At 41.4% G+C, this 26,440-nt stretch overlaps 1 protein-coding gene across 4 annotated transcripts in view; it reads left to right on the top strand.

The window, feature by feature from the left end:
- The window catches only part of SYNE2 (spectrin repeat containing nuclear envelope protein 2), a 308,022-nt gene that overhangs the window by 232,723 nt on the left and 48,859 nt on the right, over positions 1 to 26,440 (top strand). For all 4 annotated transcript variants that reach the window (XM_026486841.4, XM_044379732.3, XM_048220054.2 and 1 more), the window contains 16 exons: positions 2,705 to 2,901; positions 3,845 to 3,977; positions 5,129 to 5,311; positions 5,728 to 5,874; positions 7,504 to 7,680; positions 9,238 to 9,393; positions 10,637 to 10,789; positions 15,841 to 16,011; positions 16,155 to 16,285; positions 18,559 to 18,763; positions 19,834 to 20,013; positions 20,686 to 20,814; positions 22,066 to 22,220; positions 22,334 to 22,478; positions 23,387 to 23,481; positions 24,895 to 25,129. In XM_026486841.4, the coding sequence (XP_026342626.2) occupies positions 2,705 to 2,901; positions 3,845 to 3,977; positions 5,129 to 5,311; positions 5,728 to 5,874; positions 7,504 to 7,680; positions 9,238 to 9,393; positions 10,637 to 10,789; positions 15,841 to 16,011; positions 16,155 to 16,285; positions 18,559 to 18,763; positions 19,834 to 20,013; positions 20,686 to 20,814; positions 22,066 to 22,220; positions 22,334 to 22,478; positions 23,387 to 23,481; positions 24,895 to 25,129 (2,592 nt within the window). The remainder of the gene's footprint in view (positions 1 to 2,704; positions 2,902 to 3,844; positions 3,978 to 5,128; positions 5,312 to 5,727; positions 5,875 to 7,503; positions 7,681 to 9,237; positions 9,394 to 10,636; positions 10,790 to 15,840; positions 16,012 to 16,154; positions 16,286 to 18,558; positions 18,764 to 19,833; positions 20,014 to 20,685; positions 20,815 to 22,065; positions 22,221 to 22,333; positions 22,479 to 23,386; positions 23,482 to 24,894; positions 25,130 to 26,440) is intronic.

Here is a 26,440-nt window from a genome sequence, read left to right as displayed (position 1 = left end):
CTCTCATCTGTCGCTGTGTCACCTTTTTATCTCCAAGTCTCTCCCTCTTTATCTGTAGAATGTGGGTAATCAGGCTAGTACTCCCTGTCTCAGGACGTGGATGTCAGTGGGTATGGAGGTGAGCTGAAGCATGGATAAAACTTTGTAAAGCATGGGCCACAAAACCTGTATTTGGTTTTCTTCAGTGAGTGAAAGAGGCAATAATCTGCTACCTGCCACCAGCATTATAAAAAGACTTCCAATAAAATTTTTCTTGTGCAGCATTAAGTAGTAGTACCATCAAAGTTTCTGTGCCTCAAATTTTGATGCCATAGAAAAGAACACCCGAAAATGGTTTTCGAGTGGCACTGAGATCATGACCAGCAAGATAAAGATGAGTTTTAAGTCTTCTCAACAGAAAACTTAAAACACTCAGTTCTAACTTCCGAGTGTGTGCAGTCACCCACTGAGCTGTGCAGCTGGAGGTGGTTACCACATGTCAACTTCAGAACTTCAAAAGCAGGTGTGTTACCTGAATAGACTCTGGGATGGAAAATGCATGAAATACTTGGCAGGCCCCTGCCGTTCCTCAGAAGCATTTCAGCTCCTGGAAGGAACATTTTCCGGAGGCAACGACGCTGTAGTCGTGCTGTCTAGGTGGCTGGAAAGGTACAATTGATGTCTTTGCCTTATTATATTGAGCGTAGCTCTAAGATAAATCTGAATCCTCTGGGGGCAGGAAGCTGCTGCTTAATTCTTTGTTAGCCTAAGGATGCGGAAGTACCCTCTCAACAGCTAAGAGAATGCAGTGGAAAATAGCATTTTAAACCCCATTGTGTTAAGGAACAGTTCATGTTCGCCCACTTCCTAGAAGCCTGATGATTTCCCCAAAAGTGATCAGTCATGTCCCTTAAAGTGCAACCTGTGATTCTGTTAAATTTGAAAAAAAAATTTTTTTTAATGAAATCATTGTTCTAAGATTTGTAAATAAATTTGCCAGACTTAAAAGGCAGACGTCTTGTAAAGCCCATCTCACTTACAGATTTCTTTAGGTCATTCTCAGTCCTCCACGTGATGGAGAGATTTGCATCTGTTTTGATCGGCAGACATCTGTAGGCCATGGAGCATAGTGTCTGTGTGGCCTCTGGAGTTGAACATACCTTGTTAAATGCTGGCTCTGCACCTTATACCTTATTACGCGGTCTGACTCCTGTGTATAAAATGGCGTAATTAAAACTGCTCAGAGATACACTACGGGCGCCTCGGTGGCTCAGTTTGTTAAGCGTCTGCCTTTGGCTCAGGTCATGATCCCAGGACCCTCCTGGGATCGAGCCCCACATCAGGCTCCCTGCTCAGCTGTAGTCTGCTTCTCCCTCTGCCTACCGCTCCCCCTGCTTGTGCTCACTTGTTCTTTTCTCTGTCAAATAAATAAAATCTTAAAGTTCTCAGAGATACTCTAAAGATGAAGTGTCTTGCACTGAAGGCTTAGAAAATTTGAAGTCTTTTTTTAAGTAATCTCTATACCTGACGTGGGACTCGACCTCATGACCGTGAGATCAAGAGTCGCATGCTTTTCTGACCGAGCCAGCCAGGTTCCCAGGACTTTTTTTTTTTTTTTTTTTTTTAGAGAAATGTTGGAAGTTTTATTTATGCCTTCAGGATCAGGTGGGAAGAGAGGGTTACAGATAGGAATGGTGAAAAGGGCATTACAAGTAGAATTCTTTTTAAAAGTCTTAAGTTAATTGGAAAATAGGAAAAGTAATATTTTGATCAGAATTTATTTTTTAAGCTTAAATATTAAATAGCTGTCAGGGTAAGTGTCATTAGCTGAACCCAACGGTGGAAGGTAATTGCTTTGAGACTGAGTTCTCTTCGGGGGGTCATTGTATTGCAGTTTTAAAGATTTTCTTTTCTTTTCATGAAGTTGGCTTAGTGATGTACAGTTTTAATTTACTCTTCTAAAGTCCTCTTCCTTTCTCCCTTTGAATCCCTCCGTTTTGAAGACTCCAGAAATGAATTTTTCCCTAGTCTTTGGACCTAAGGGATAATACAGAAACGTTTTCTTACCCCTTAAACCTAGTTGCGATGTAAAGTGCTTCCCGGGGCCAGGCAGGAGAAGGAAATAGGGACGCTGACTGGGTCTGCAGTCGGAGGGATGGTGGGGACTGCCGTGGAAGAGTGTGGAAGAGAGGAAGAGCTTCTGAAGGAGGCATGGCTGCCCAGTTCCAGCCCGTCTGTGCCACGTGAGAATGCACACCCAGGTTGCTTGATCTCCCAGTTTTCTCAGAGGCACAGGAAATACTGATTTCTATATAATATTTCCTGGTTTTCGAAAATAATCTTCTGGTCACACAAAACTTGTCCACAAGCTGAACGTTCCCCGTAGTCTGCTGCCCCTGGCAGTCTGCCAGCTTGTTTTTTGCTTTTAGGTGGACGAATTAACTATCCAGTCTAAAGCTGAGAATTTGTGTTTCCTATCTGTATGTATAAGTCTATAGAATGGGAAGAAATGTGCCGTAGAAATGCATTAGTTGGACACTCGCATCATGGAAGGTGATCAGTAAACCAGGACTCATGTTTCTTCAGCCACACTGTAAGAGTCTTGACGGTTAGGAGAGTTACTCTTCTTCCATAGCCTCTGTTGTAGGTTTGTAATGAGGTATTTCTGAATAGATTGACTGGCTTCATTTTTAAATAATTCATTCTGTGACTTGACTTTTTTTAGCAAATAAAAAGAAACATTGATGAAAAGCATGCCCGGCTCTACCAAACTCTGAATGAAGGCAAACAGCTGGTGGCATCCGTGAGCTGTCCCGAACTAGAGGGCCAGATTGCAAAGCTAGAAGAGCAGTGGTTGGCCCTGAACAAAAAAATCGACCATGAACTGCACAGACTACAAACACTTCTCAAGCATCTGGTCAGGTATGTTTTCTTAAGGATGGACTGCGCTCAGATTTCCATGTGAAGAAAACCTTCAGAGGGATCCTGTGGTCATCCAGATTTTACATGGTCTCCCTGTTGTAACGTTTTTCGTCAACAGTCTAAAGCTCTTAGGTCCCTCTACTGGGCTAAATGGGATCGAGGTTCTCTGAGGTTGGTTTGCTAGACTCAGGATAATATGTAATCAGCTCTTCGAAAACTAGAATTATATTCTAAAGTTATACATGTTGCCTTTATACCATGATGTCGCTCTTTCCTATTCTCCTCCCAAAGTTGTTAAATTAAAAAATATTAATTATAGCTAACAGAATAGTTTGAAAAGGTCTTCAGAGTTCTTCAGAGTATTTTGTTTAGTGGATCTAATCTTGAAGCCGTTGAGGAAGGTAGAGAGCATAGAACATTTGAATCTCCTCATCGCTGCCTCATACGGAACTATCTTAACCTAGTTAAGAGTTTGAAGTTTAAAAGTTAGAAGAGGAGAAGCATTTTGCTTGGATATTTTCCTTCACCTCCAATAAATATGTTGGTATCGAACCAACGGTTTATTGTTATACAACTTAACACAAATGCTGGTTTTATTTTTACTATAAACAAATCTGTCGAGAACATTGAATGAATAAAAATAATTGCTGTCCTTACCCATGGGTTTATTTTTGTGTTGCTGTAATAAGAAAATGTGTTAGAGTCTAAAAAATGCCCATTTTGTTCTAGATTAGTCATAAGAAAGTCATAGAAGACGCCAGGAGCATCAGATTTGGGGCATGGGATAAAACAGGGGTATAATCCTTAAAAACATCATGATTTTCTCAATAATAGAGCAGTTCAACACAGAAAAACATACAGTAAAATGAGAATATGCCAATGGCACATATCGTCCATAGAGTATGTTTCTAATTTTCTTTGTCTCTCACTTTGCTCCTGTTAGTTATAACAGAGATTCGGATCAGTTAACCAAATGGTTGGAATCTTCTCAGCAAACTCTGAATTACTGGAAAGAACAATCCCTCAATGTGTCTCAGGACTTGGATACAATCAGAAGCAACATAAACAACTTTTTTGTAAGTCGTAATCAAATATGCTCAGATAATTATTGTCAGAAATAAATATGGGGGGAAATGACCAGGGTTGATAGTGATAGTCTCTGTAATCATTTGTGGATAAGGGAAAAAACTTGAACTAATGTTATTCTTCAGACTTAGAGCTATTTGTTTATACTGGTCATTTATATATTTATTATTATTTTTTAAAAAGATTTTATTTATTTATTTGACAGAGAGACAGCCAGTGAGAGAGGGAACACAAACAGGGGGAGTGGGAGAGGAAGAAGCAGGCTCATAGCAGAGGAACCTAATGTGGGGCTCGATCCCAGAACGCTGGGATCACGCCCTGAGCCGAAGGCAGACGCTTAATAACTGCGCCACCCAAGCGCCCCTGGTCATTTATATATTAAAATAATGATAAAATAGATTTTTAATTGATCCTACAAAATATATATAAATTTAAAACTTCCTCTGACATGGGGCATACTTTATAAATGCAGGAAGTAACTCCCTGCTTCCCCCAAAAAAACTTAACAGATTATTAATTCATAAATGTTAAAGTTAATAAATACATGGTTTTAAATTGTCATACACAGAACTGATATTTCTACTGAAATGTTGTTCTGTGGTTTTGAGATTTTTCTTTAAACAAAAGAAAGTATAACTTTCGTAATATAAATTTATTCCTTTCCTGTGTTTTTTCTCTCTTCTCCAATTTCATATTTTATAGCAATGATCACTCACCTTGGTATTAAAATGTAAATATTTTAAAATATACTTGAAAACACCTGTAAAGACAAAGGAAAGATTTCAAATATTTTTGTTAAAAATTACTTGCATCTAGTTCATTTAATGTGAACTTTGTGTGCTGTTTCTTTTAAAGTTAAAATGATTTGTTTTTTAAAAATATTAAGCCACTCAAGGAGCAGAAATTCCATCTCTTTTGTTCTCCGTCAACTATCTAATGCCTGGAACAGTGCCGGACACTTAGTAGGAAAAGCTGTGTGTGTGTGTGTGTGTGTGTGTGTGTAGAGATGCATGCAAACATTTGTGATGTGAATTGAGTTCAGTGATTTAGCTTTGGACTCTAACCAGTTCTTCTGACTGTTAGTTATTCTTTGCTGTTTTCAGATTCTTAACATTTCTCAAGTTCCAACTGTTTCCTCTAGGAGTTTTCAAAGGAACTCGACAACAAGTCTTCCTTGAAGGCCGCAGTCGTGGGAACCGGGAGCCAGCTTCTCCACCTGAAAGCGGCCGATACGGCCACGCTGAGGGCTTCCTTAGCGCAGTTGGAACAAAAATGGACAATGCTCATAACTCAACTTCCAGATATTCAAGAAAAACTTCACCAGGTAGGTGTTTAAAGACACAGCATTCAAATTAGCATTCACTTGTTAGCTCACAACGCCTTTAAAATTATTTCTCTGACTCAATAATTTTCATTGACACCACCTATTTTTCGCCAGCACCGCTGAATATAGGTCTTAATTACTGGCCTCTCCTCCAGTGGGATCTTTCTTACCGGAGAAATCAGGCTTAATTACTTTATTTCCCAGTTTATCTGCATCGCTCTGTTACTTTATGTGAAGGTCATTGTCATTGTTTTGGGGTCACGTTTTCTAAGCCTGAATGCTGGGTTTGTTTTTGTGAGTCACCTGCATAATCATGTAGCAAGACCTTTTATCAAACCAGATATCATCTTCAGTGGATGGCCTGATTCATTTTGTCAACGGCAGGTAATTAAATGGCAATCATTTTGTCCTTGCAGCTTCAGATGGAGAAACTGCCGTCTCGTAAAGCAATCACGGAAATGATTAGCTGGATGAACAATGTGGAACATCAGACCGCAGATGAGGACACTGAGCGTTCACTGAGTTCTGCGTCTCAAGTGAGAAATCTTCTTCAGAAGTACAAGGTAATTAAACAAAAAGAGCCAGAGGCCTTTTCATGAAAGAGGAAGGCAAGTCAGTCGGAAGGGAAATGCGGAACAAAGAGACACGTAGGATGTGACTTGGAAAAACCGATTCTAGGGGCGAGGAATGGGATGTTGGGGGATTCTAGGCAGATGTTAGCAGACTTGTTCTTCTTCTGCCTGCTTTCCTGCGGTAGCTCCCATCAGCACAGGACAGAATCCAAGCTTTTAACTGGTTCTGACCCCTCTTTACCTCTCTAGCCTCTTCTTTTTTCAGTCCCCGCTTAGTCCCTAGGCTCTGCCGGAAGCCGACGAACCGGCTGTGTGTGGTGCTCTCTGCGCTCATGCTTTCTGTGCTGCTCCTTCAGGCTGCAGTTCTCATGCCCCACGTCTAGCTGTAGAAGTGCTCTCTGTCATCTTCCAGAAGTCTGCTCAAGTATCTCCTGGTTGGGAAATCTATTGCTGACTCTCCCTGCCAGAGGAGCTTACTTTCTGGGATTAGGGGTCTCCATGGTGCTGTGCTAACGTGTCTGTCTCCCCACCTTGACTCAGCTGCTTGAGAGCAGGAGCTGCCTCCATCTCCCTGAAAGAGCTCGCCTAGCCCAATACCTGGCGTCCAGTAGATACCAAGTAAATGTTCTTTGCGTAGGAGAACGCGTAAGGAAAAGTTGAGATCCTTCTACCGATAGATACGAAGGTGGCCTTCTCCGTGATACTTGATTTCATGTAGATTTAGCTAACATCGAACAAGCCACACACAAGCCTTTATTGTGAGTCATGCAAGTTCACCGCAAGGAACACGGGAGATTTCAAAGACCTCACAGGCTGATGGATCGAGCCTCTGGTAGACAGGGCATGAATACCTTGGTCACAAAGCATGATGTTAGCAAGGATTTTATTTTTAAATGCTAGCACATCCTCACTTCAGTGAGTAGTAGAATTTTTGGGGGGTCCACATGTATGTATTCTTACAGGCTCTAGTAACATAGCACATACCACATGGTTTTCTTCCTCATGCCTCCAGAGAGGTGTTAGAACTTTCCAGGATAAGCCCAACCAGTGTCAGGCTCATCAGAAACCTGCTTGGCCCCCAGGGTATTTTTAGCATCGCTGTAGAACTTAAAAGTCCTCCAAACCCAGAGACCTCGATTGTCCCCGGAAGAACAGAGAAGCGACCTACACTGGCAAAGTTCCTTAATGTCCTGGGTTTTCTGGGGGAGTCTTAACTGGAGACTTCCCGTACTGTCATTTCCACGAGCCTGTAGGGTGGCTCTGAATTCCAGTGGAGTGCAAGGAAGCCACTCACAGGAAGCCTTTGTCAGTCCCTGGTCCTGATTTTAGTTCAGATGATGCAGCCACCAGACCCGATGCCACCTTTGACTTTTCCGTCTGTTTGAAAGCGGCGAGTGTCTGTTCCTAGGCATGTGGAATTCTCCAGGAGACTCTCCACGCAAAGCAGATATTTGGTGGGATTGGGGGGAGGGTAGAACGTAACTCCAGACAGGTGCCCCTCGATTCATGAATGGGAATTTGGCGTTCCCTAGGGTGCACTGGGGGCGGGGGTGGGGGGGAGTCCGGGGCAGCCTACTTCGGTTCAGGTTTTGGTTGCTTAATTTTGTTTGTTTGTTTTAGGAGTTCAGAATGGAAATGGACTATAAACAGTGGATCGTTGATTTTGTTAACCAGTCATTACTTCAGTTAAGCACCTGTGATGTAGAAAGTAAGCGCTATGAGAGAACAGAGTTTGCAGAGCACCTGGGAGAGATGAACCGCCAATGGCAGCGGGTACATGGAACCCTAAATAGAAAGGTGTGCTCCCGTGTCACAGTTCGTGTGATTTGGCCTTTGCAAAATGCCACTTCCTGAAAAATTTTAAAAAAGATATTCATATGGTTAACTTACAGTTAAGCCTAATAATCCTTTCCACAATAGCCCTTTTGTGAAGCCTATGTTCTGTCTTTCTCCATGGGTACCTATAAAAGAGTATGAAGACGTTCTTATTTCCTTGAGATTTCTTAGTGGGAAATTGAGTTAGGCAAGTGAAGAGGAGAAATTTTATTTAAGAGGATGTCAAGTGTTACGTGAGACTATTAAATGGTCGGAGATTTTGACATTTTCTGCGAAAGTAAATGTTCAAAAGTGGCAAAGCTATTACAGCTTTGAAAAGATTATGAAAAAGAAGAAAAATGTATGTGGTCTTTTGGTAGATTTTCATTCCATGGGTCTGAAAATATTAAGAAAACTCATTCTTGGAGAAATATTCAGTATTTATATATAATTGATAGTAACAATTGGTTGATTTCTTCATGTGTAGAGAATGCATACAAAAAGATTTATACAATTACGATTCAAGTACATGAATGGACAAAAAACATGAACAGACAGTTCACCAAAGAGCAAATTTATAATTAGTAAATCAACATGGAGAGATCACAACTTCAATTATCAGGCATTCGAAATAAACATTATGTAACATTATACATTTATTAAATTAGAAGAGTTTCGTAGAATGAAGATAAAAGCCGAAGCTATCCCATTCATATGCAGATAATGGCTTACATACCCTTTTGGAAAGCATTTAGAAAATTTCAGGAAAGAGAACAGTCCTCTTATTTCTTAACCTAGCCGTGCCACCTCTTACACATTTATCTTAAGTAGATAGCCCTTCAAAAAAGGAAAAAATATGCACACAATGTTCAACATTATTTATACTGGTGAAAAATGTAAAATGCCGTAATTTCTAACGATAGAGGAATACTTAATCAAATTATACTGTGTCCATTTGATAAAATATTGGGCAGCCTTTTAAGTTAATATAAGGCCTATGTCATAACCAAGCAAGCAAGTGCCTGTGACATACTGGAAAAGGAACGTAAAACTTTACATACGCTGTGATTGTAACCTAATAAAACTCGTGAGCGTAGAAATGAGAAGAATCACAGACATTAAAAACAGTCATTTTATTAAATTGATTATATGTGATATTTTTGATATTGACTTAATTTTTAAGCCATTCTAATGAAGAGTGTCCAGGGAAAGAAAGTTTTCTTAAGCTTTAAGTATATCAATAGATGTTGCTAATATGCAGTATTTTTTCATCGTATTATGATTTTATTTTGTACAGGTATTACGGAACTCCAACAGCCAGCTTGCTTAGGTTAGCTTTCATTTCAAATGCTGAAGGGGATTTTATTCCGTTTCCTAATTTATGAATCTTTATTCCAAAAGTTTTTGGGAAATCTTATGCTAAATATGAGGAATCTGAGAAGAAACAAAATTATTTTGATGACAATAACTGCCATGACATTTCCATTTTAAAGCATGTGGTTTAAAATAAATACTTATTTTCTTATTTATAATTTATAGATACAGCACTTAGAACAACTTTTGGAAAGTATCACTGAGAATGAAAACAAAATACAGATTTTGAACAACTGGATGGAGGCACAAGAGGAGAGACTGAAAACTTTACAAAAACCTGGCAGTGTGATCTCGGTGCAGAAGATGCTCCTGGACTGTCAGGTGAGAAGGCACACGGCACCTGCCCACAAGGCGTGGCCGGACTGGTTACGTGGCCGGACTGGTTACGTGGCCATGTTGTTTAGTCGCTGCTTCTGCCCCAAGGAGTAGGATACGTGGATTTACTTTCTGAGGGTCTCCTCCAAATCCCCAGGTACTTTCTTTGTTACGTAAAATAATCATCCATGGGTTTTACAAAATTGCAAAATGCTTTTTTTTTTTTTAATGACAAGCAGAAGAAGGTATTTTCAGTTATTGTTCCTAAGTCTTGGATGTTACTCCTGAAAGAAAACGTTCAAAGGGCATTTTGATTTGATGTTTTCCAATTTTTTTGTTTTTATTAACTTATTCAATATTTACAAAATTAAGGTTTCCATTATTTTTAGTGTTTCATTCTGTTTCTTCAGAGGAAAATGATTTTCTTTGACCTGCTGGGTAATGTGTTCTGAAAGGACCACTTGTCCCTGGGAACCACTGTCTAAATCACATTTGAGCTTAAAGCTCTTGGCCGTGCCCTTGGTTTTGCTCAGTTGTCATTTGCCAGGTCACTTAGTCTCTGAGATGCCCTCACTCAAGTGTAGATTAATCCTCCTTGAGTACTGCCTGGGTTGTGTCCCTCCCTATTGAAAACACTCTGGCTGTCCCTGTCGCTACAGCTGGCACTGGTTATGCTACCTCTGGACCTACTGCATGAGGGCATGACACCACTCCCCCGTTGGGGCTGGAAGGTCAGCTCATACCCCAGTTCTACTGAGAAGGTTCTAGAAGAATACTGGGTATGCTGTGGGAGCAGCAACCCTCATTAGAAGAGATCCTTGCAATCCTGTTTCTAGCCATTTCCATTTAGAATTCCTCCAGCCACCTCGGATTCAGCATACCTCCTGACGGGAAGCTCGCATTCCACAGGTCTGTGCTGCACCCGGTTAGACAGCCAGTACCGGGCAGACATGGAATGGGGACTCGATCTCTTGGACTCTTTCTACTATACCATGATGATAAGCACTCACTACCTAGACTCTTCTAAAATCTAGGTCCACATAGTAATTGAAATTATTGTAAAATCTCATACTGTAATAATTGCAAAAATTGAATTGAATGTATTGTGATTAAAATGTCTTTAGGTGTGATGTTATTTAATTATGTACCCTAATGGCGTTTTTACTCATAAAGGGGAATCTCCTGTCTCTTACACCTTCTCGTTCTATAATATCGTGCATATGAAAACCTTTCCCTCTTTCCTTTCCAGGATATAGAAAATCAACTTGCAATTAAATCCAAAGCCCTGGATGAGTTGAGACAAAGTTACCTGACTTCGGAGAGTGGGACGATGCCACTGTTAGAAGACACAGCATCCAGAATTGATGGGTTATTTCAAAAAAGGAGCAGTGTTATCAACCAGGTACTGGGACTCATTTGAAGTATACCATTTCTCTTCGTATATTCTTTCATCCTTTTTGGTTGTTGTTTAATCACAGAAACTCATGCTGTGCTAAAAACTGAGGAGTTGCTTAGAGAAATACTAAAGTAGAGAAGAGCATTTCAAATCTGCCCCCTTTTTTCCCACTGGAGAATTAGAGGTAGAGCCACCAATTCTAACACCATTGGCAGGCTAGAAATCCATTTGGCTATCTTTGTTTTGTCTAATGTACTCACAGACAAAATGTCTCCACCCCCCAGCCCCGCAGAGCATCTGGCACTGTTTCCTGGCCGGATACGCAGGAGCAGCTAAGAAAAAATACATCAGGGAGGTGCCTCAGGAAGGGAGTGATCCCGTCTCCTGTAGCCTCTTTAAGCTAGAAGCGTGGTCAGCATATGGAGAACTCCAGAGGTGGGGAGAAGCTTAGCATGTGGTGAGGAGACAGTGAAGAGGAAGAGTATAGAAGATGTCATCTTATGGAAGACATGTTATATATATAATGTTTTTGTTTTGTTTTGTTTTTTGTTTTATTGAGAGAGTGAACAAAAGAGAGCACAAGCTAGGGGAGGGGCAGAGGGAGGAGGAGGAGCAGACTGCCCGCTGAGCAAGGAGCCCGATGTGGGGACTCGATCCCAGGACCCTGGGATGCTGACCTGAGCCAAAGGCAGACACTTCACCAACTGAGCCACCCAGGCGCCCTGAAAGACATGTTAAAGTCTGCATTTACCCATTCCAGGAGTAGAGCACCAGAAGAGCAAAGACGGGCATCTCCAGCTATTACAATTTTGATGGTTCCCCACAAATGGAGAGAAAAACTATAAATACTAGCTAGTTATATAGGTGTGTCCATACTTCCCAGAGGTCCTTATTGTGGATTTATTTGTTGTCTACTAAAATCTACTTTTGATCATTTGTTCCAAGAGGAATTGGAATAACCTTTATGAATGAAACGCATAGGTGACCCTCAGCTTCCTTTCTTCTCCAGAACTCAGGCAGAAAAGTAGAGGTGAGCTTAACATATCTTGTGTGAGTCATTTGTTGAACATACCTTCTGTGAGGCACTGGGCTCACTGCCAACAGTACAAAGATAAAAAAGTAAATGGGTCCTACCCTCGAAGAGCTCACAGGCTACTAGAGGAAACATACTTGAACAGATAATCACAACATAATGAATTATAATAAAAATGTTGGGGTAAAAAAGATTGAGATAATGCAAGTAAAAAAAAAATGCAGATGGTACTATCATAGAAGGTAGACTTACAAATAAATGGAATAGAATTAAAAGTCCAGAAATAAACCCTCCCATTATACTCAACTAATTTTTAGACAAGGATGCCAAGACAATTCCAGGGTGGGGAGGAGTCTTTTCAAAAAATGGTACTAGGAGAGCTATATACCCACGTTCCAAAGAGTGAAGTTAGACCTATACCTTCACACCATGTATAAAAATTAAATGGATCAAAAATACAAGCGCTAAAACTACAAAACTCTTAGAAGAAAACCTAGGCCTCAATCTCCATGACTGGATTAGGCAATAGTTTCTTAGATATGACACTAACAGCACGAGCACCAAAAGAAAAAAATAAACTGGACTTCAACACTAAACACTTTTTTGTTTCAAAGGGCACCATCAACAAAGTGAAATGACAAACCACAAAATAGAAGAAAATATTTGCACATTTAGGGGCTCGAATCTACAATATATAAAAGACAGATAACCAAAGGGAAAACATGAGCAAGTGATCTGAATAGCTGTTTCTCTAAAGAAGATATAAATGGCTGATAAGTACATGAAAAGATGCTCCATATTATTAATCAAGGAAATACAAATGAAAGCCACAGTGAAATGCTACTTCACACCCCCCCTCAGTCGTGGTAATAATAAGGCAGACAATAACGAATGTTAGCACGGGTATGGAGACACTGGAACTCCCATACACTGCTGGTGAATGCAAAGTGGAGCAGCTGCTTTGGAGAACAGTCTGGCAGGTCCTAAAATGTTTAAACGTGAGTTATTGTATGACTCAGCAACTTTACTCCCAAGTATCTACCCAAGAGAACATATGTCCACACCAAAAACTTGTACATGAATGTTCATAGCAGGATGATTTATAATAGCCAAAAAGTAGAAACGATCCCTCGACTTATAAATGGGTAAATAAGTGGTATATCCATGCAATGGGATATTATTCAGCCATAAAAAGGAGCGAAGTACTGATACTTGCTACAACATTGATGGCCTCGAAAACATGCTGAGCGAAAAGAGGCAGTCACCAAAGACCATATATTGTATGATTCCGTCTATATGAAATGTCCAGAATAGACAAATTCTCTCAAGAGGAAAGGTAGATTGTGGCTGGGAAAGGGTTGGGGAAGGAGGAGTGACTGCCAGTGGGTATGGGGTTTCTTTCTGGGGTGATGCAAATGTTCTGAAACTGATTATGGTGATTGTGTACTTTAAATAGGTGAGTTGTGTGGAATGTGAGTTATATCTCAATAATGCTATTTTTTTTAATTTAAAAAAAATTTTTAAAAATGGTCTCTATCCCTAACGTGGGGCTTGAACTCATGACCCTGAGGACAGAGTCACATGCTCTACCGACTGAGCCAGCCAAGTGCCCCAAAGTTACTTTTTTTAGTGCAGAAAACACAAAAGCTAGACCATCCATCCATACGTACTGCAAAGTCAGTAGAGCCTCATCTTTAAGACGAAGGGCTTTGATTCTCTGTCTAAATAAAAATCCTGGCAGCTCCGTTTTCTGCCTGTGTCCCAGGATGTACTTAACCTCTCTATGCCTCAATTTCCTGGTCTATAAAATAGGGATGATAATACTTCTTTCTAACTTTGTAGCAATGCCTATATGACACTCAATGAACGCTGCCCTACTGGCTGATCCTACTTTTAACATTTTGAAAGTGTTCCTCCTTGTTTATAGTGCAGTGAATTTTGCTTAATGGTCTTCTTATCCTTTTCCTCAAACCACATGTGCCATTTCTTTCCCATGACATTGTAATAGTCTAAGGGTTGCCCTTAAGACCACCAGTAGTTGGACCAGCTTTGTACGTGGAAGCCATGAAGGCCTTCTGTGGCCTGGACTGTGGCAGTGCCTTGTGTAGCCATGTGCCTATAGGCACCCTTCTTCCTGAATCATCCCTGCCACCCTGCTGGAAGTCCCAGCTTCCATCTCTCAGGAGTTCCCATCCTACCTCCTTTTTTCCTTAGTATCTTTTATTCTTTCTTAATGATAGATTCTTTTCCAGAGCCATGAGCCCTTATAAAGACATTCGGCCTACACAGTTGCCGATGTGAGGCTGACATTTTAGCATCCCAAGTTGTTTTTCATCTGTCCTTGTTTGGGGCAGGGTTGGAGGAAGCCTGCCTGTCAACACGGATGTGCGTCCTCCAGGTATATGTTAAGCAAAGAACAGAGGGCCTGAATGCAGGCCTGTGTGGTTACATCTGAAAGTTGATGTCCCGTCACAAAACTGTCCAGTTGGGCCAATGGAGTGATCACACTCCATTTCTACTCAAATCCTTATTTAAAATTGAGATATAATTCACATACCATAAAACTCACCTGTTTGAGTGTACAATTTCATGGTTTTTAGTATATTCACAGAGCTATACAACCATCACTACTGTGTAATTCCAGGACGTTTTTGTCAACTCAAAAAGAAACCCCCATTACTCCTCATTCCTCCCTTCCGTTAGTCCCTGGAAACATTAATCCACTTTCTAGGTCTGTGTATATGCCTATTCTGGAAATTTCATACACATGGAATCATGCAGCGTGTGGTCTTCTCTGTCCTTCACTTAGCATGTTTTCAACATCAATATTATAGTCTGTATCAGAACTTCATGGATGAATAATGTTCCATTGTATGGATATAACACAGTTTATCCATTGATGGACATTTGGGTTGTTCTCACTTTTAGGCTGTCACGAATCATGCTGTTATGAAGGTTTGTGTACAAGGTTTTGTATGAACATGTTTCCATTTCTCTTGGGTATGTACCTAAGAGGGGAATTAGCAGGTCGTATGGTAACTCTACAACTTTTTGAGGAACTGCCAAACATTTTTCTACAGAGGCTACACCATTTTATGTTTCCACCAGCAATGTATGAGGATTCCAATTCTTCTACCCTCTCACCAACACTGATTATTATCTAGCTTTGATTATAGCCATCTCAGTGGATGTGAATGACATCTCATTGTGGTTTTGATTTATATTTCTCTAATGACCGTGGATGTTCTTTAGAGCGAAATCTATTCAGTCCTTTGCCCAATTTAATTCTTTGGTTATTTGTCTTTTTATTGTTGAGCTATAAATGTTCTTTATGCAACATACAAACACATATATAGTTACATATTCTCAGTTGTATCTGAGATCATTTACATGCTTCAGCCTCTCACGATTATCATACATACTAAAGGATAAAATCTGCCCACCGTTGCATTTCCTCCTACTTTGTACTTGCCTTTTGTTTCGACTGAGCACATGCTTCTCCAATTTATGCTGACTCAAGTGTCAGGTAACAGAGGTAACATTTTACACTTAGAATGCTTTACACTTTTCAGAACATTTTCACAGACACTATGTTATTTATGTTTTTATTTATTATTATTATCTGTTTTGTGAGTAGGGAAACTGACTCAAGGGTTAAATAACTTGCCCAAGATCAGAAAGCTCACAGGTTGTTACGAAATGTATGCTCACAGATTCTGATTCCCCACCCATTATTCTTTCCCTGGGCTGTCTCATGCTGGGCTGAACTCTGTCCATGCCATCCATGCTGATCCTTCTGGCCTCAGGGCTCTTTTCCATTCACCTGTTCTAAAACTTAGTCCTCCCTGGTATTTTTCATTCACTGACCTACCCTTCCCACCTCGGTTAATCACTGAAATTCCCCCAGTGCTCTCAAACTGAAATGCCTAAGTTGGATCCCATGGTAGAATCCTTAGAAGGGAACAAAACGATGAGAGAGCCTCTTCTCAGTGATTTTCTAAATATGTTTCCACTTCTCATATAGGTCAATGAGCTCAAGACCTCCATGCACTCAGTTTTACAGGAGTGGAAGGTTTATGATAAACTGTATGAGGAAGTGACAATGATGACAATCCGATTCTGGTACTGCATGGAGCACAGCAAGCCTGTGGTTTTGTCATTAGAAGCCTTAAGATGCCAGGTGCAGAACCTTCAGGTAATGTAACCAGATCTTGGCACAGTGCACTGTTGGCAGAAAATCTCCAGTGGAATCAAGCACAGAAGTGGACACAATTGCCTTGGTGCTGTCCACAGAGAAACACAAGACAGTATTTTAAATAACCTGATCTCTTCCTTCAGTCTCTTCAGGATGAAGCCGAGAACAGTGAAGAAAGTTGGGAGAAACTGCAGGAGGTGATTGGAAAACTCAAAGATCGCTGCCCCTCAGTTGCTGAGATAATCAAAGAGAAATGCCAAGAGACGCATGCCAGGTATGCTTTAAGATTCTGCTTGAATAACGGAGCAGATATCTTGATCTCAACGACATGTGGTGAATGAAGTGACAGAGGCTCCGTAAAGTCTTTGTAGTTGTCAGAGATAACTGGCTTTGTGCTCTTCTGGTTTCTTCTGCTTTGAGTCATCTAGTTTGGGTAAGATTTGATTTGGGGAAGGCTCTTCCTTGCCTTGTAGCCAGGGTAGGCACTTTGAGAGGGCACAGACTAAGTGGCCGGTGCGAGCCTCAGAGACACCAAAATCCCAGGCAGAGACAGGCTACCGGGTAGTCACATGGACAATCTCTTTCACTGGAAACGTAAGATGGAAGAAAGGGGATGTTATTATTCCTCTTGAGGGGGTGATTTGTGAGGTTGGAAGGAATTCTTTGATGAACTGCATGGTAGAAAGCTCCTTCTAGGGACACCTGGGTGGCTCGGTCGGTGAAGTATCTGCCTTCAGCTCGGGTCATGTTCCCAGGGTCCTGGGATCGAGTCCCACATCGGGCTTCTTGCTCAGCAGGGAGCCTGCTTCTCCCTCTGCCTGCTGCCCCCCCTGCTTATGCTCTATTTCTCTGACAAATAAATAAAGGAAAAAAATCTTAAAAAAAAAAAAAGCTCCTTCTAAGGGGTGTGGCCCTAGTAAATTGCAAGACTTTTATTTTGCTGAGGAGGACACGAAATTTGGCCTAAGGATAATTTGCTCCAGTGACGAGGACATGAAGCTACCCTCCGTGCCCTTCTCTACCCTCCCTCCATGCAAATTCAGCATCTCTGGTAAATCCACCGTGAACAAGTGTTGAACGACGGACACCAAATTTATACACCCTGCAGTGGCACCCTCAGCCCGTGATCCAGCCCTTACTGGGAGAAGGGAAGGAGGGAGAGTAAGGAGGAACATAGACATGTATCTGATGCCACCTTCAAAACAGGGCGGTGCAGTTTGCTATTAAAGGGACTCAGTTGTTGCCATCGCACACACATGTTCGGTTGTTGGCACAAGAATATATCAGAAGGCTTGCTGAAAAAGGTTGGAGAAAGTAGCACCAAAATGCTAATCTATACATTATCTTAGTAGGTTTTTATAATCTAAATTATATATATGTAAATTATATCTGTAGCTAATAGACAATTTTATAATCTAAAGTATAGATTAATTTAGTAGTTATCTATAGATTAGTAAGATGTCAGGTGGTAGGTAAGTAGGAAGGTGGGTAGGTAAGCTGGACGCAGATGTAAGGGTAGATAGATTTAAACATACGTGTTTTGTGGGGTTTCGTTTTCTTTTTATTTTATAATGAGTGTATGTTGTATTTATAATTGGGAAGAATATTGTTAAAAAATGCTGATCTGATAAGATTTTTGAAATGTATAAAAATAAAGCGATTGTGCCATTTTTCACCTTTTCCATCTATTTTGCGGGGTTAAGGGTATCATGAAACAAGCATTTTCATGTGCTTTAGGGGTAAATGTAAATATTATAATGCTTCCAGAAAGCTAGTTTGACCATATGTGTATATAACCATAACCTTAAAAATGTTTACACATTTTTATCCTTTGACCAAAGAATTCTCTCAGAAATCTAGTTTAAGGTCAATGTCTTGAAATGCAGAAAAAGGCCTTTTGACCAAAGTTGTATCTGAGCATTAGATTTGAAAGCAAAAATTGAAAATTACTTCAGTATCCATCCTAAACTCAAATTTGGTAATGAAGCAAAAACCAGACCATTTGCAAGACTATTATGTACAGCCATTTCAAATTAGACTTGTTTTTTTATTACTAACATGAGGAAATTTTCAAGTCATATGGGAAAAAAAGGTACTATTGTCTATATGTGGAATAAAACAGTTTCATTCCCACTGTTACATAAGGAGCATGTTGCTTTTGTAATTAGAAAATAAATTTGGAATAAACGCAATTTAAATAAGGCCTATTTAACAACCCCCCCCCCCCAAACCAGGAGCCCCTCTCATGTGGGAAAGTTTTCATCAGGCATGCAGTTCAACACTTTTCTACCTTTATCTAACAGACATTCGTAATATAATAGATCTTGCCAAGCACAAAGTTGGTAGTTTTTGTTGAGAATTATAAAGTCAATGAAATATCCTAGTTTGGACTTCTGTTTATATAATGGCGATGCATTCATATAAACGGCATTTGTGTCTTCTTAACAGTCCATCTGCTATTGACTTACGGGTAGAATGTGTGCAGTGTGCTTTTGCTACAATGGGAAGGATGGTCTGAGGGTCCTGTTGTTCGTGTTGTTCTGCCAGGTGGACCCAGGTAAACCAAGACCTCGCAGACCAGTTGCAGAAGGCCCAGAGTCTGCTGCAGCTCTGGAAGGCCTATAACAGTGCTCACACGGAAGCCGCAGCAAGGCTGGCGCAGCAGGAAGCAAAGTACCAACAGCTTGAAAACATCAACATGTCTGGAAACAACCTGGCAGAGATCCTGACCCCAGCCCTGCAGGATGTAAAGGTGGTCACAGAGCCCATTGGGAAAACCAAGGCCAAGACAGCCCGGCAGATAGGGCCATGCCCCGGGGACTAGACAGACCACAGGGACAAAGAAGTGGGTCAGAACAGGTTCATGAGCACCCCACGTAGGACACGAACAAGTCTGGGATGTCCAAGGTTGGGAGGGCCAGGTGGCGGCTCAGAGGCGAGGTCTAGGCAGCAGGTAGCTAGCTCAAGGGCACCTGACAGCACCTCGCTCCAAGTTTCCCCTTTCATTCTAGCAGGTAGATCTCTAAAGCAAAAGCCTCATACAAGGTCTCAGATAGTTGAGATACCCATCTGTGCACTCATCTGCATATCTAATTTTGCTTTAGAAATAATCATGGACTCATACCACATTAACATGGCTTTCCCGTGGGTATAAAGATTTTTAGACTATATTTAAGAGTTGTATAATTTTATCCTCTTGTAATAATGAGTGCCCAGGGAGTGAATACTCTCTAGTTTTAAACCAGGTGACCAGAGGCATTGTGTACTTTCTGATACTATAGGTCAAATCAAAAAGAATTAACTTAGTTGATAACACAAATGTGATCTCTGTTTCAGATCAATTTCTACCTGATCTGTTGTTTTAAGAAACAAATTTCACATACACAGTATTTATAGAGTGGCCCAAAGTCAACTTGATTAATGAGATTCTACAGTCTCTGCAAATGAATCCATTTCTGTCATAAAATCTCAGACACAGGACAGAGTTGCACTGATTCATAAAACAGCCTTAAAGCTGTTCGACGATCAGAACCATGAAACAGAGGAATCTGCCCGCGTGGTCTCCAGTTTCTGTACACTGGCAGCCCCTGCTCTGTTGATTGGTTGTCAGTTTTAGCTCTGACATGTTTCAGAAGGTCCCCAGTGATGTGCATCATACAACGAAAGCTTAGCTTTTTCAGCTCTTTAAAACAAACAGTCACAAAAAGCCACACCTGCAATTTTAGGGCAGAAATTCTCCTAGATACTGATGGAGGAGCAGGGATGGGAATTTGTGTTATGGTAGGAGGAGGAAATGTTTTCTGACCACTGTGTCTTCTCCAGGAGCTGCAGCGTGATGTACAGAAGACCAAAGAAGACCTTCTCCAGAATTCCACTCTCCTGGATCGACTTCCGCAGCTCCCGGAGGCCAGCGCCCACGTGCCCCTCTCCAAACAACTGCACTCCCTCCAGAGGGCTTCTTACTTGGAAAAGATGCTGCTCATGAAGGCTAATGAATTTGAGGTTCATCTCATTTTTCCATTCAAGTCGTAATCCTGGACATTTGCAAGCTACCCTCCATTCCTTATATCCTATGAAGTAATAGTTTTTAGTGCTTAAGGGACTGCTCCCAGGGAAACCACAGAGTTTCCCACACATGTCTGTTCAATCACATGGGCCATGGGCAGATCTTGAACAAACGTGTTCTTCATTGAACGTGTTAGCTTAAGAAGTGAGCTATTAGATTCCTTATACTTCAGATCTCAGGGTTACCTGGATCTCCAGATGGGGTACTTGAGTCCGAGAAGTAGCTGCTTAAAGCTAACCAGCTGTTCTACTCTTTATTCACTTTTTGAAAACACTTTAGTGCATGAGCTGTCGAAAAGCATAAAGGCCATAGAGCTCCAGTGTCACATCTCAGTATCAATCAGAATAGAACGTTCAACTAGCAAGACTGAGGGAGTAGAGTACTCACTAACCCTCCTTTGTATACCCCCTCAAGCAGGTGATCAGTCATCCCTGAAGGCTCGGTGCTTTGCCAGAGGCACAAAGTAAAAACAAGGAGTCTTCTGAATATTCATCTCTGAATAGTCAAGATAGTAACGAGCTGCGGGTTGATCAGCTTCCAAGACTATGCTTAATTCTGTTATATATGCACATGAAAATTATTTCTAATGAAAATTTCTCTTGTTCTAGTTTGTTCTGTCACAGTTCAAGGATTTTGGGGACCAGTTGGAATCTTTAAAAGGTCTCATTGTGCATGAAGAAGAGAATTTGGATAAACTCAACCATCAAGAGAAAGAAGCCAACCCTGACTTATTCCTGGTATTACCAATATTTGTGTTTCCTTAGGGTTTAGACTCACCATAGGAAAAAAATAGCCTAATGACTGGAGTTACAGAATCTGTATCTTCACTCGAGCACGGTTATTTATATGCCATTCATTCTTGGCTTTATCTGCCCTAAGGCCTAGAAAAGTACGACAACGTAGCGATCTATTTTTAGTAATATGCCACAGTACATTTAGTAGATTTAAAATTTTTTGATATCTTTTCTAATGAGCTTCATCGAACTAGAATAATCTAGGAATTGACTTTCGTGATTAATTGAATTTTTCTGCTTAGCTGAAGATCAAAATAGCCTATTAAATGAATTCTGTAGTTTTTCTTTCTTTATTAAATTAGTGCAAGTAACATAAATTAAAGAATTCTGGATCCTCCAAACTCCTAAGGACCGTTATCTGTAACGCATATTAAGAGTCCGCTAACTGTCGAACACTGTCCAAATCTTGTCTTCCACCTGTTTGTATAAAGTGTTATTGGCACACGGTCATGCCCTTCTATCTATTAATTGTCTATGGGAGTTTTCGTGCTGCAGGGGCAGAGCTGAATAGTTATAACAGAGATCATATGGCCCATAGAAGCTACAGTATTTATGATCTAGCCCTTTACAGAAAAAATTTGCTGACCCTGACCTAGAGTACTATGGCAGAGTTCTGTCGTGATAGCATGGATGTTGGGAAGGACCTTTGCTTAACGTATCGTTGACCTAGATGCTGTCCCTGGAATATTTTAAAAATAACATTTTGCTGAGTTTGCTTTCTTGTGATTTCATGTTCTATCAAAATGGGGATGTTTAAGTACCATGCTTTACTAGGGGTATTTTAAGGACTAAATTTTCATTAAATTTGTAGGTAAACTGCGTAATCTGTTGAAAGTCAAATTGTTGGCAGAATGCATGGGACTTTTGAAGGTCCTAAATGGGTCCTTTAAAAAAAAAAACAACTCATTTCCATCTTCCTTAAAGAAAAATATCTGACATAATTTTCTATTTCCTGGGCCGTTCAGGTGTTGACCATGTGTGCACCTGTTCTAGAAAAGCCACAAGATTGGGAGATCAGGGTTCAGGTCCAGCTCTAATACGAACTGGCCATTTGTGGGCTAGTCATTTACCTATTTAGGACCCAGTTTTCCCTCATTTTTGAGATAAGGATGGTCTGCAGGATCTCTGAGGCCTTTTCATCATCTAGATATCTTATTGACCTCCAGAAACCTGAAATGTAATTTTTTTTAATAGAACCATGTGCTGGCAATGACAGCCCAATCACCTGATGTTGAACATTTGAATGAAGTAAGCCTCAAGCTCCCACTTAGTGACATAGCCGTAAAGACATTGCAAAACGTGAACCGGCGGTGGATTCGGGCCACAGCAACTGCCCTGGAACGCTGCAGGTCAGAGGGTCCCATCCCTACCATTCCGTTCCAGGGCAGCTAAAATTAACAGCTTGAGCTCGGCAATGTCATTGTTTTATGACTCTGATTTGTTCATTTATAAACCTTTGTAGTGAGCTTCAGGGAATTGGATTGAATGAAAAGTTTCTTTATTGCTGTGAAAAATGGGTCCAGCTTTTGGAGAAGATAGAAGAGACACTCAAGGTGAATGTTGCCGACAGCCTCCCAGCTCTCCTGGAGCAGCAGAAAACATACGAGGTAAACCTTTGCTCTCCAGAGCTTTGTAACCTCACCCTGGGGCAGGAGTCGGGGAAAGATGCTCATTGTATTTTATTTTAAATCTGTCAATCCCAGATACCAAATATATGTCAATTGATTGTAAAATTCTTACACGTTTCATAAATTTTAACATTTTGTTTTAGTGCTCTATTTTATTAACGAGAGAGCTCCTAGATTTTCTGCAGTAGGTGGAAACTTCTAGCACAACTTTGCTTCCATAGAGTGCAAACATACGAAGAGCCAGCTAAAATACTGCAACTTCCTCTTTGCATTTTCACTAAATAATTCTCTAAAATACTGAAGCACCTGGTATAATCATAATTGCAACATTAATGATTGGACAGAGGAAGTTCCCTACACTTGTGCTGACGGACATTTGGAAATACTCTTGGTGGTTATAGGCAGATACTGCATTTTGAAAGTATGCGTGATAAGGTCACTGTAATTTTTAACGTGACTGATCTAAGTCTGTATTGTTGCATTAATGTCTTCCAATGAACCTAAACTCCCTGAATGATCTTGATTAAATTACCAGACCTCTTTATATCTTAGTTTCCTTGTCTTTGAATGGGTATGATAATAGCACTTATATCCGAAGGTTGAGGAATAAGTGAGACACACATGTTTTACACAGTGCCTAACAAGTAGTAAATGCCCAAAAAATGGGCATTAGATGTAGCTATTATTAGGCCTGTTTGCTTCTGAGATTATATCCACAGGTGATGTTGATGTGATGGTTGAGCATTTTTTGCAATGAGGCTCCAATAATTTGAAAATCAATCCTTTCACGTGTCCTCTAGGAGCGTAGATTTTAATGGGAGATGTAAGTTCCAGGTTCATGAAAAGAAATCTACAAGCCGATGTTTTCTATTTTAACTCCTATACAGATGTTAGAAGCTGAAGTTTCTATAAACCAGACAATTGCTGATTCTTATGTCACCCAGTGCTTACAACTCTTGGACACAACGGAAGTAGAGAAGAGGTAAGCTGTCTGTGGCTTACAGTGGTGGTGGTGGTGGTGTGTGTGTAACGTAACACAGTGGGAGCTGGCCTCCCACCACGTGGATCTTTACCCCTTCCGTGACCTGCAGCCTTGTCGGTTCATAGACCGTCATGGGACCAGTCTCTTAACTATTAGGGTGGGGACTTGCTGTGTGGCCGTAGAAATGTCAGTCACACTTTTGTGTACGGTGTGGGGGGGGGGTGGCATTAGCAGATAGTAGACGAGTGCTTTGCAAATACCCGCTTGCCAAGTACAGTTAATGAAGTTTTTACCCCAAAGGATTCTTCTGTAGTGTTTTCCTCTCTACCTTTAACCTCATGACATTTTGCTATTTAAAAAAAATAATTCTTAAGGGGCGCCCGGGTGGCTCAGTTGGTTATCAGCTGCCTTCGGCTCAGGTCATGACCTGGGAGTCCTGGGATGAGCCCCGCATTGGGCTCCATGCTCAGCAGGGAGTCTGCTTCTCCCTCTGCCCCTCCCCCTGCTAATGCTCCCTTGCTCTCTCTCTCACATAAATAAAATCTTAAAATGTTGCTCTTCCCCGCGGGTAGCTGTGTCACATAGTTGTAAGAGAAGGGATTTCTCCCTGGGCTACAGGCATGGCGTTGGCATCACTGGGCAGCACCAGTCAGGCTGAGCAGAGCCCCTTGCTCCGGCTGAACCTGCTTGCACAGCTGGTCCATACGGTGGGCAGAGCCCTCGGGCGCCCTGGCCTCTTCAGTGCTTCTCTAAGTGTCCTGATGATAGCTACTGCTTTCCTCCCCAACGATACCCACAGACCTCTGAATTTTCTTTGAGCATAACTAAGAAATACAGTGTGCATTTCTCCTAGCTCTGAAGTTATAAATTCTGGCTAGGTCCTTGTTCCGGGACAATAAACTAGTTTTGATTTGATCAGTGCAGCAAAGCATGACTCTTCCTATAATAAATAAAAGGCCTTATTTATCATGTGGTGGGTGTTATTTATCTGGAAAAGAACGAGGTGAGTAGTGGCGGAAAGCCTGTTCTTTATTGCTGACATTTTGTCAAGTACAAGCTTCAGGTAATTGATGATGTTACACGGTACCTGGTCATCATTTCCCATTGGTTCAGTATTCCGTTTTGCATACAGCATTTGGCGTGATGTAAGCTGAAATTTGTTTAAGGGATACAGTTGTGCATGCTGGCAAAATACAAAGTCTTGTGCAGCTATCTCCTGCTAAATGCCTTGTGCTGCCCCTGCCTAAGTTTCCCAACACATTTAAATTGAATGGTACTCAGATTTTAAGAAAATTTTTTTTCCCCGTGTAAATTGTGCACGTAAACAGCAGATGTGAGTTTCTATTATGTGTTGGTAGTGATTTTTTTCTACACGTTGATGTCAGGATTCTCTAACCATTTGTTTTTCCCAAGACCGGAATTTATTTCAAAGTTCACAAAACTGAAGGACCAGTGGCAGAGCGCCACCCAGAGCATCCGGCAGAGGAAGAGTGACATCGATGGGCTGGTGGGGCAGTGGCGGTACTTCACCACCTCCGTGGAGGACTTGCTCCGCTTCCTCACGGACACCTGCCACCTGCTGTCTGCAGTGAAGAGCCAGGACTGCTACAGCCTCCAGCAAACCAGAAGGCTGATCCGTGAGCTGAAGGTAGTGCGTGCACAGTAGCGCTGTGAGGACTTACAGGGCGGTCGCTGTTTGGAAGATGTTCCTTCGCCTCAGGTTTTATGTTGTGGTTCAGGTGTATGCTCTGCAGGGGGAGGACCAGCTGGGACACCATGACCGTCTCCAGCCTTGTCCCCAGCCCGGTGCTGTCAGAAACCCAGTCTTCTCTATTCATCCCGAAATAGTGAGGCTGTCTTGGGCTGAGGGGATAGGGGTGGAGTGGAGAGGGGGGGTAGAGTGGGGAAGTTTGAGGTGACAGACTCACACCACGCAAGCTTCTCAGGTACTGACTGGTGAATCGCTTGACCACCAGAGTTTAATTTAAAGGAGACTCCTGCTTACTCTGGGAAGGCAGGTTCAGTTAGGCAACAAAGTTGTATTTTAATTCCAGTGTAGTTAACATACGGTGTTATATTGGTTTCAGGTGTACAATAGTGAGATTCAGCGGCTCCATATATTACTCAGTGCTCATCAGGATAAGTGTGCTCTACGCAACAAAGTTTTTAGTCCGAGAGTTGTTTGATGCACGTTGGTTTAAAGTAATTGGTTGACAATTTCTGAAACATGTTCCATTTAGCTATAGAACCACTCTTCACCGTAGAGACACAGCTAAATGAAATACCACCCTTTTGAAATCCTGTGCTCTCCTCATTCATTGATCTGGTCATTAGCCATCATCTGAGTATCTGCTCTGTCCCAGTCACTGTTCTAAAGGCCGGGCATGCCGTGTGGACAGAGAAAAGAGCCTGGCTCTCAGGCAGGCAATCAAACAAATTAGTAAACAAACAAGGAAATGCTAATTTGTCTGGTTGGGGAGGGGGAATCAGACAAATCCATAAATAAGAAAATACCAGATTGCGAAAAGGCATATGTAGATAATTAAAACAGGATGAGTAACGGAGGGGCCGGGTGGCTACTTTCGATTGGGTGATCTCTAGGAACACGACATTTAAGCTGGAACTTGAAGGATGAGGAGGAGCCAGCCATGCAAAAATCTGGGGAAAGAGCCTTTCAAACAAAAGGAATGTCTTACGCAAAGTCTCCAAGATGGGAACAAGCTTCACAAAGCAGAGGAACAGAAAGAAGGCTAGTGTGAGTGGAGTAGGGCCGGTGAGTCAGCAGGGGTAGGGAGTGGCTTTGAGAGGCGGGTGGGGAGGAGCACTTTGAAGTGTGGAAGCCAGATTATGGTCTTGCCGTAATAGGAAAGCCTTTGAAGAGTCAGTCGGAAGACGGGGCAGCATGATACTATTTGTACTTTTTGAAGATCGTCTGGCTGTTCTGAGGGATGGTAGATTG

This window comes from Ursus arctos, unplaced genomic scaffold (genome assembly GCF_023065955.2).
Source record: "Ursus arctos isolate Adak ecotype North America unplaced genomic scaffold, UrsArc2.0 scaffold_25, whole genome shotgun sequence".
Lineage (NCBI taxonomy): Eukaryota > Metazoa > Chordata > Mammalia > Carnivora > Ursidae > Ursus > Ursus arctos.
The sequence above is the reverse complement of the archived record's forward strand: the minus strand, read 5'-3'. Positions and strand labels throughout refer to the sequence as shown.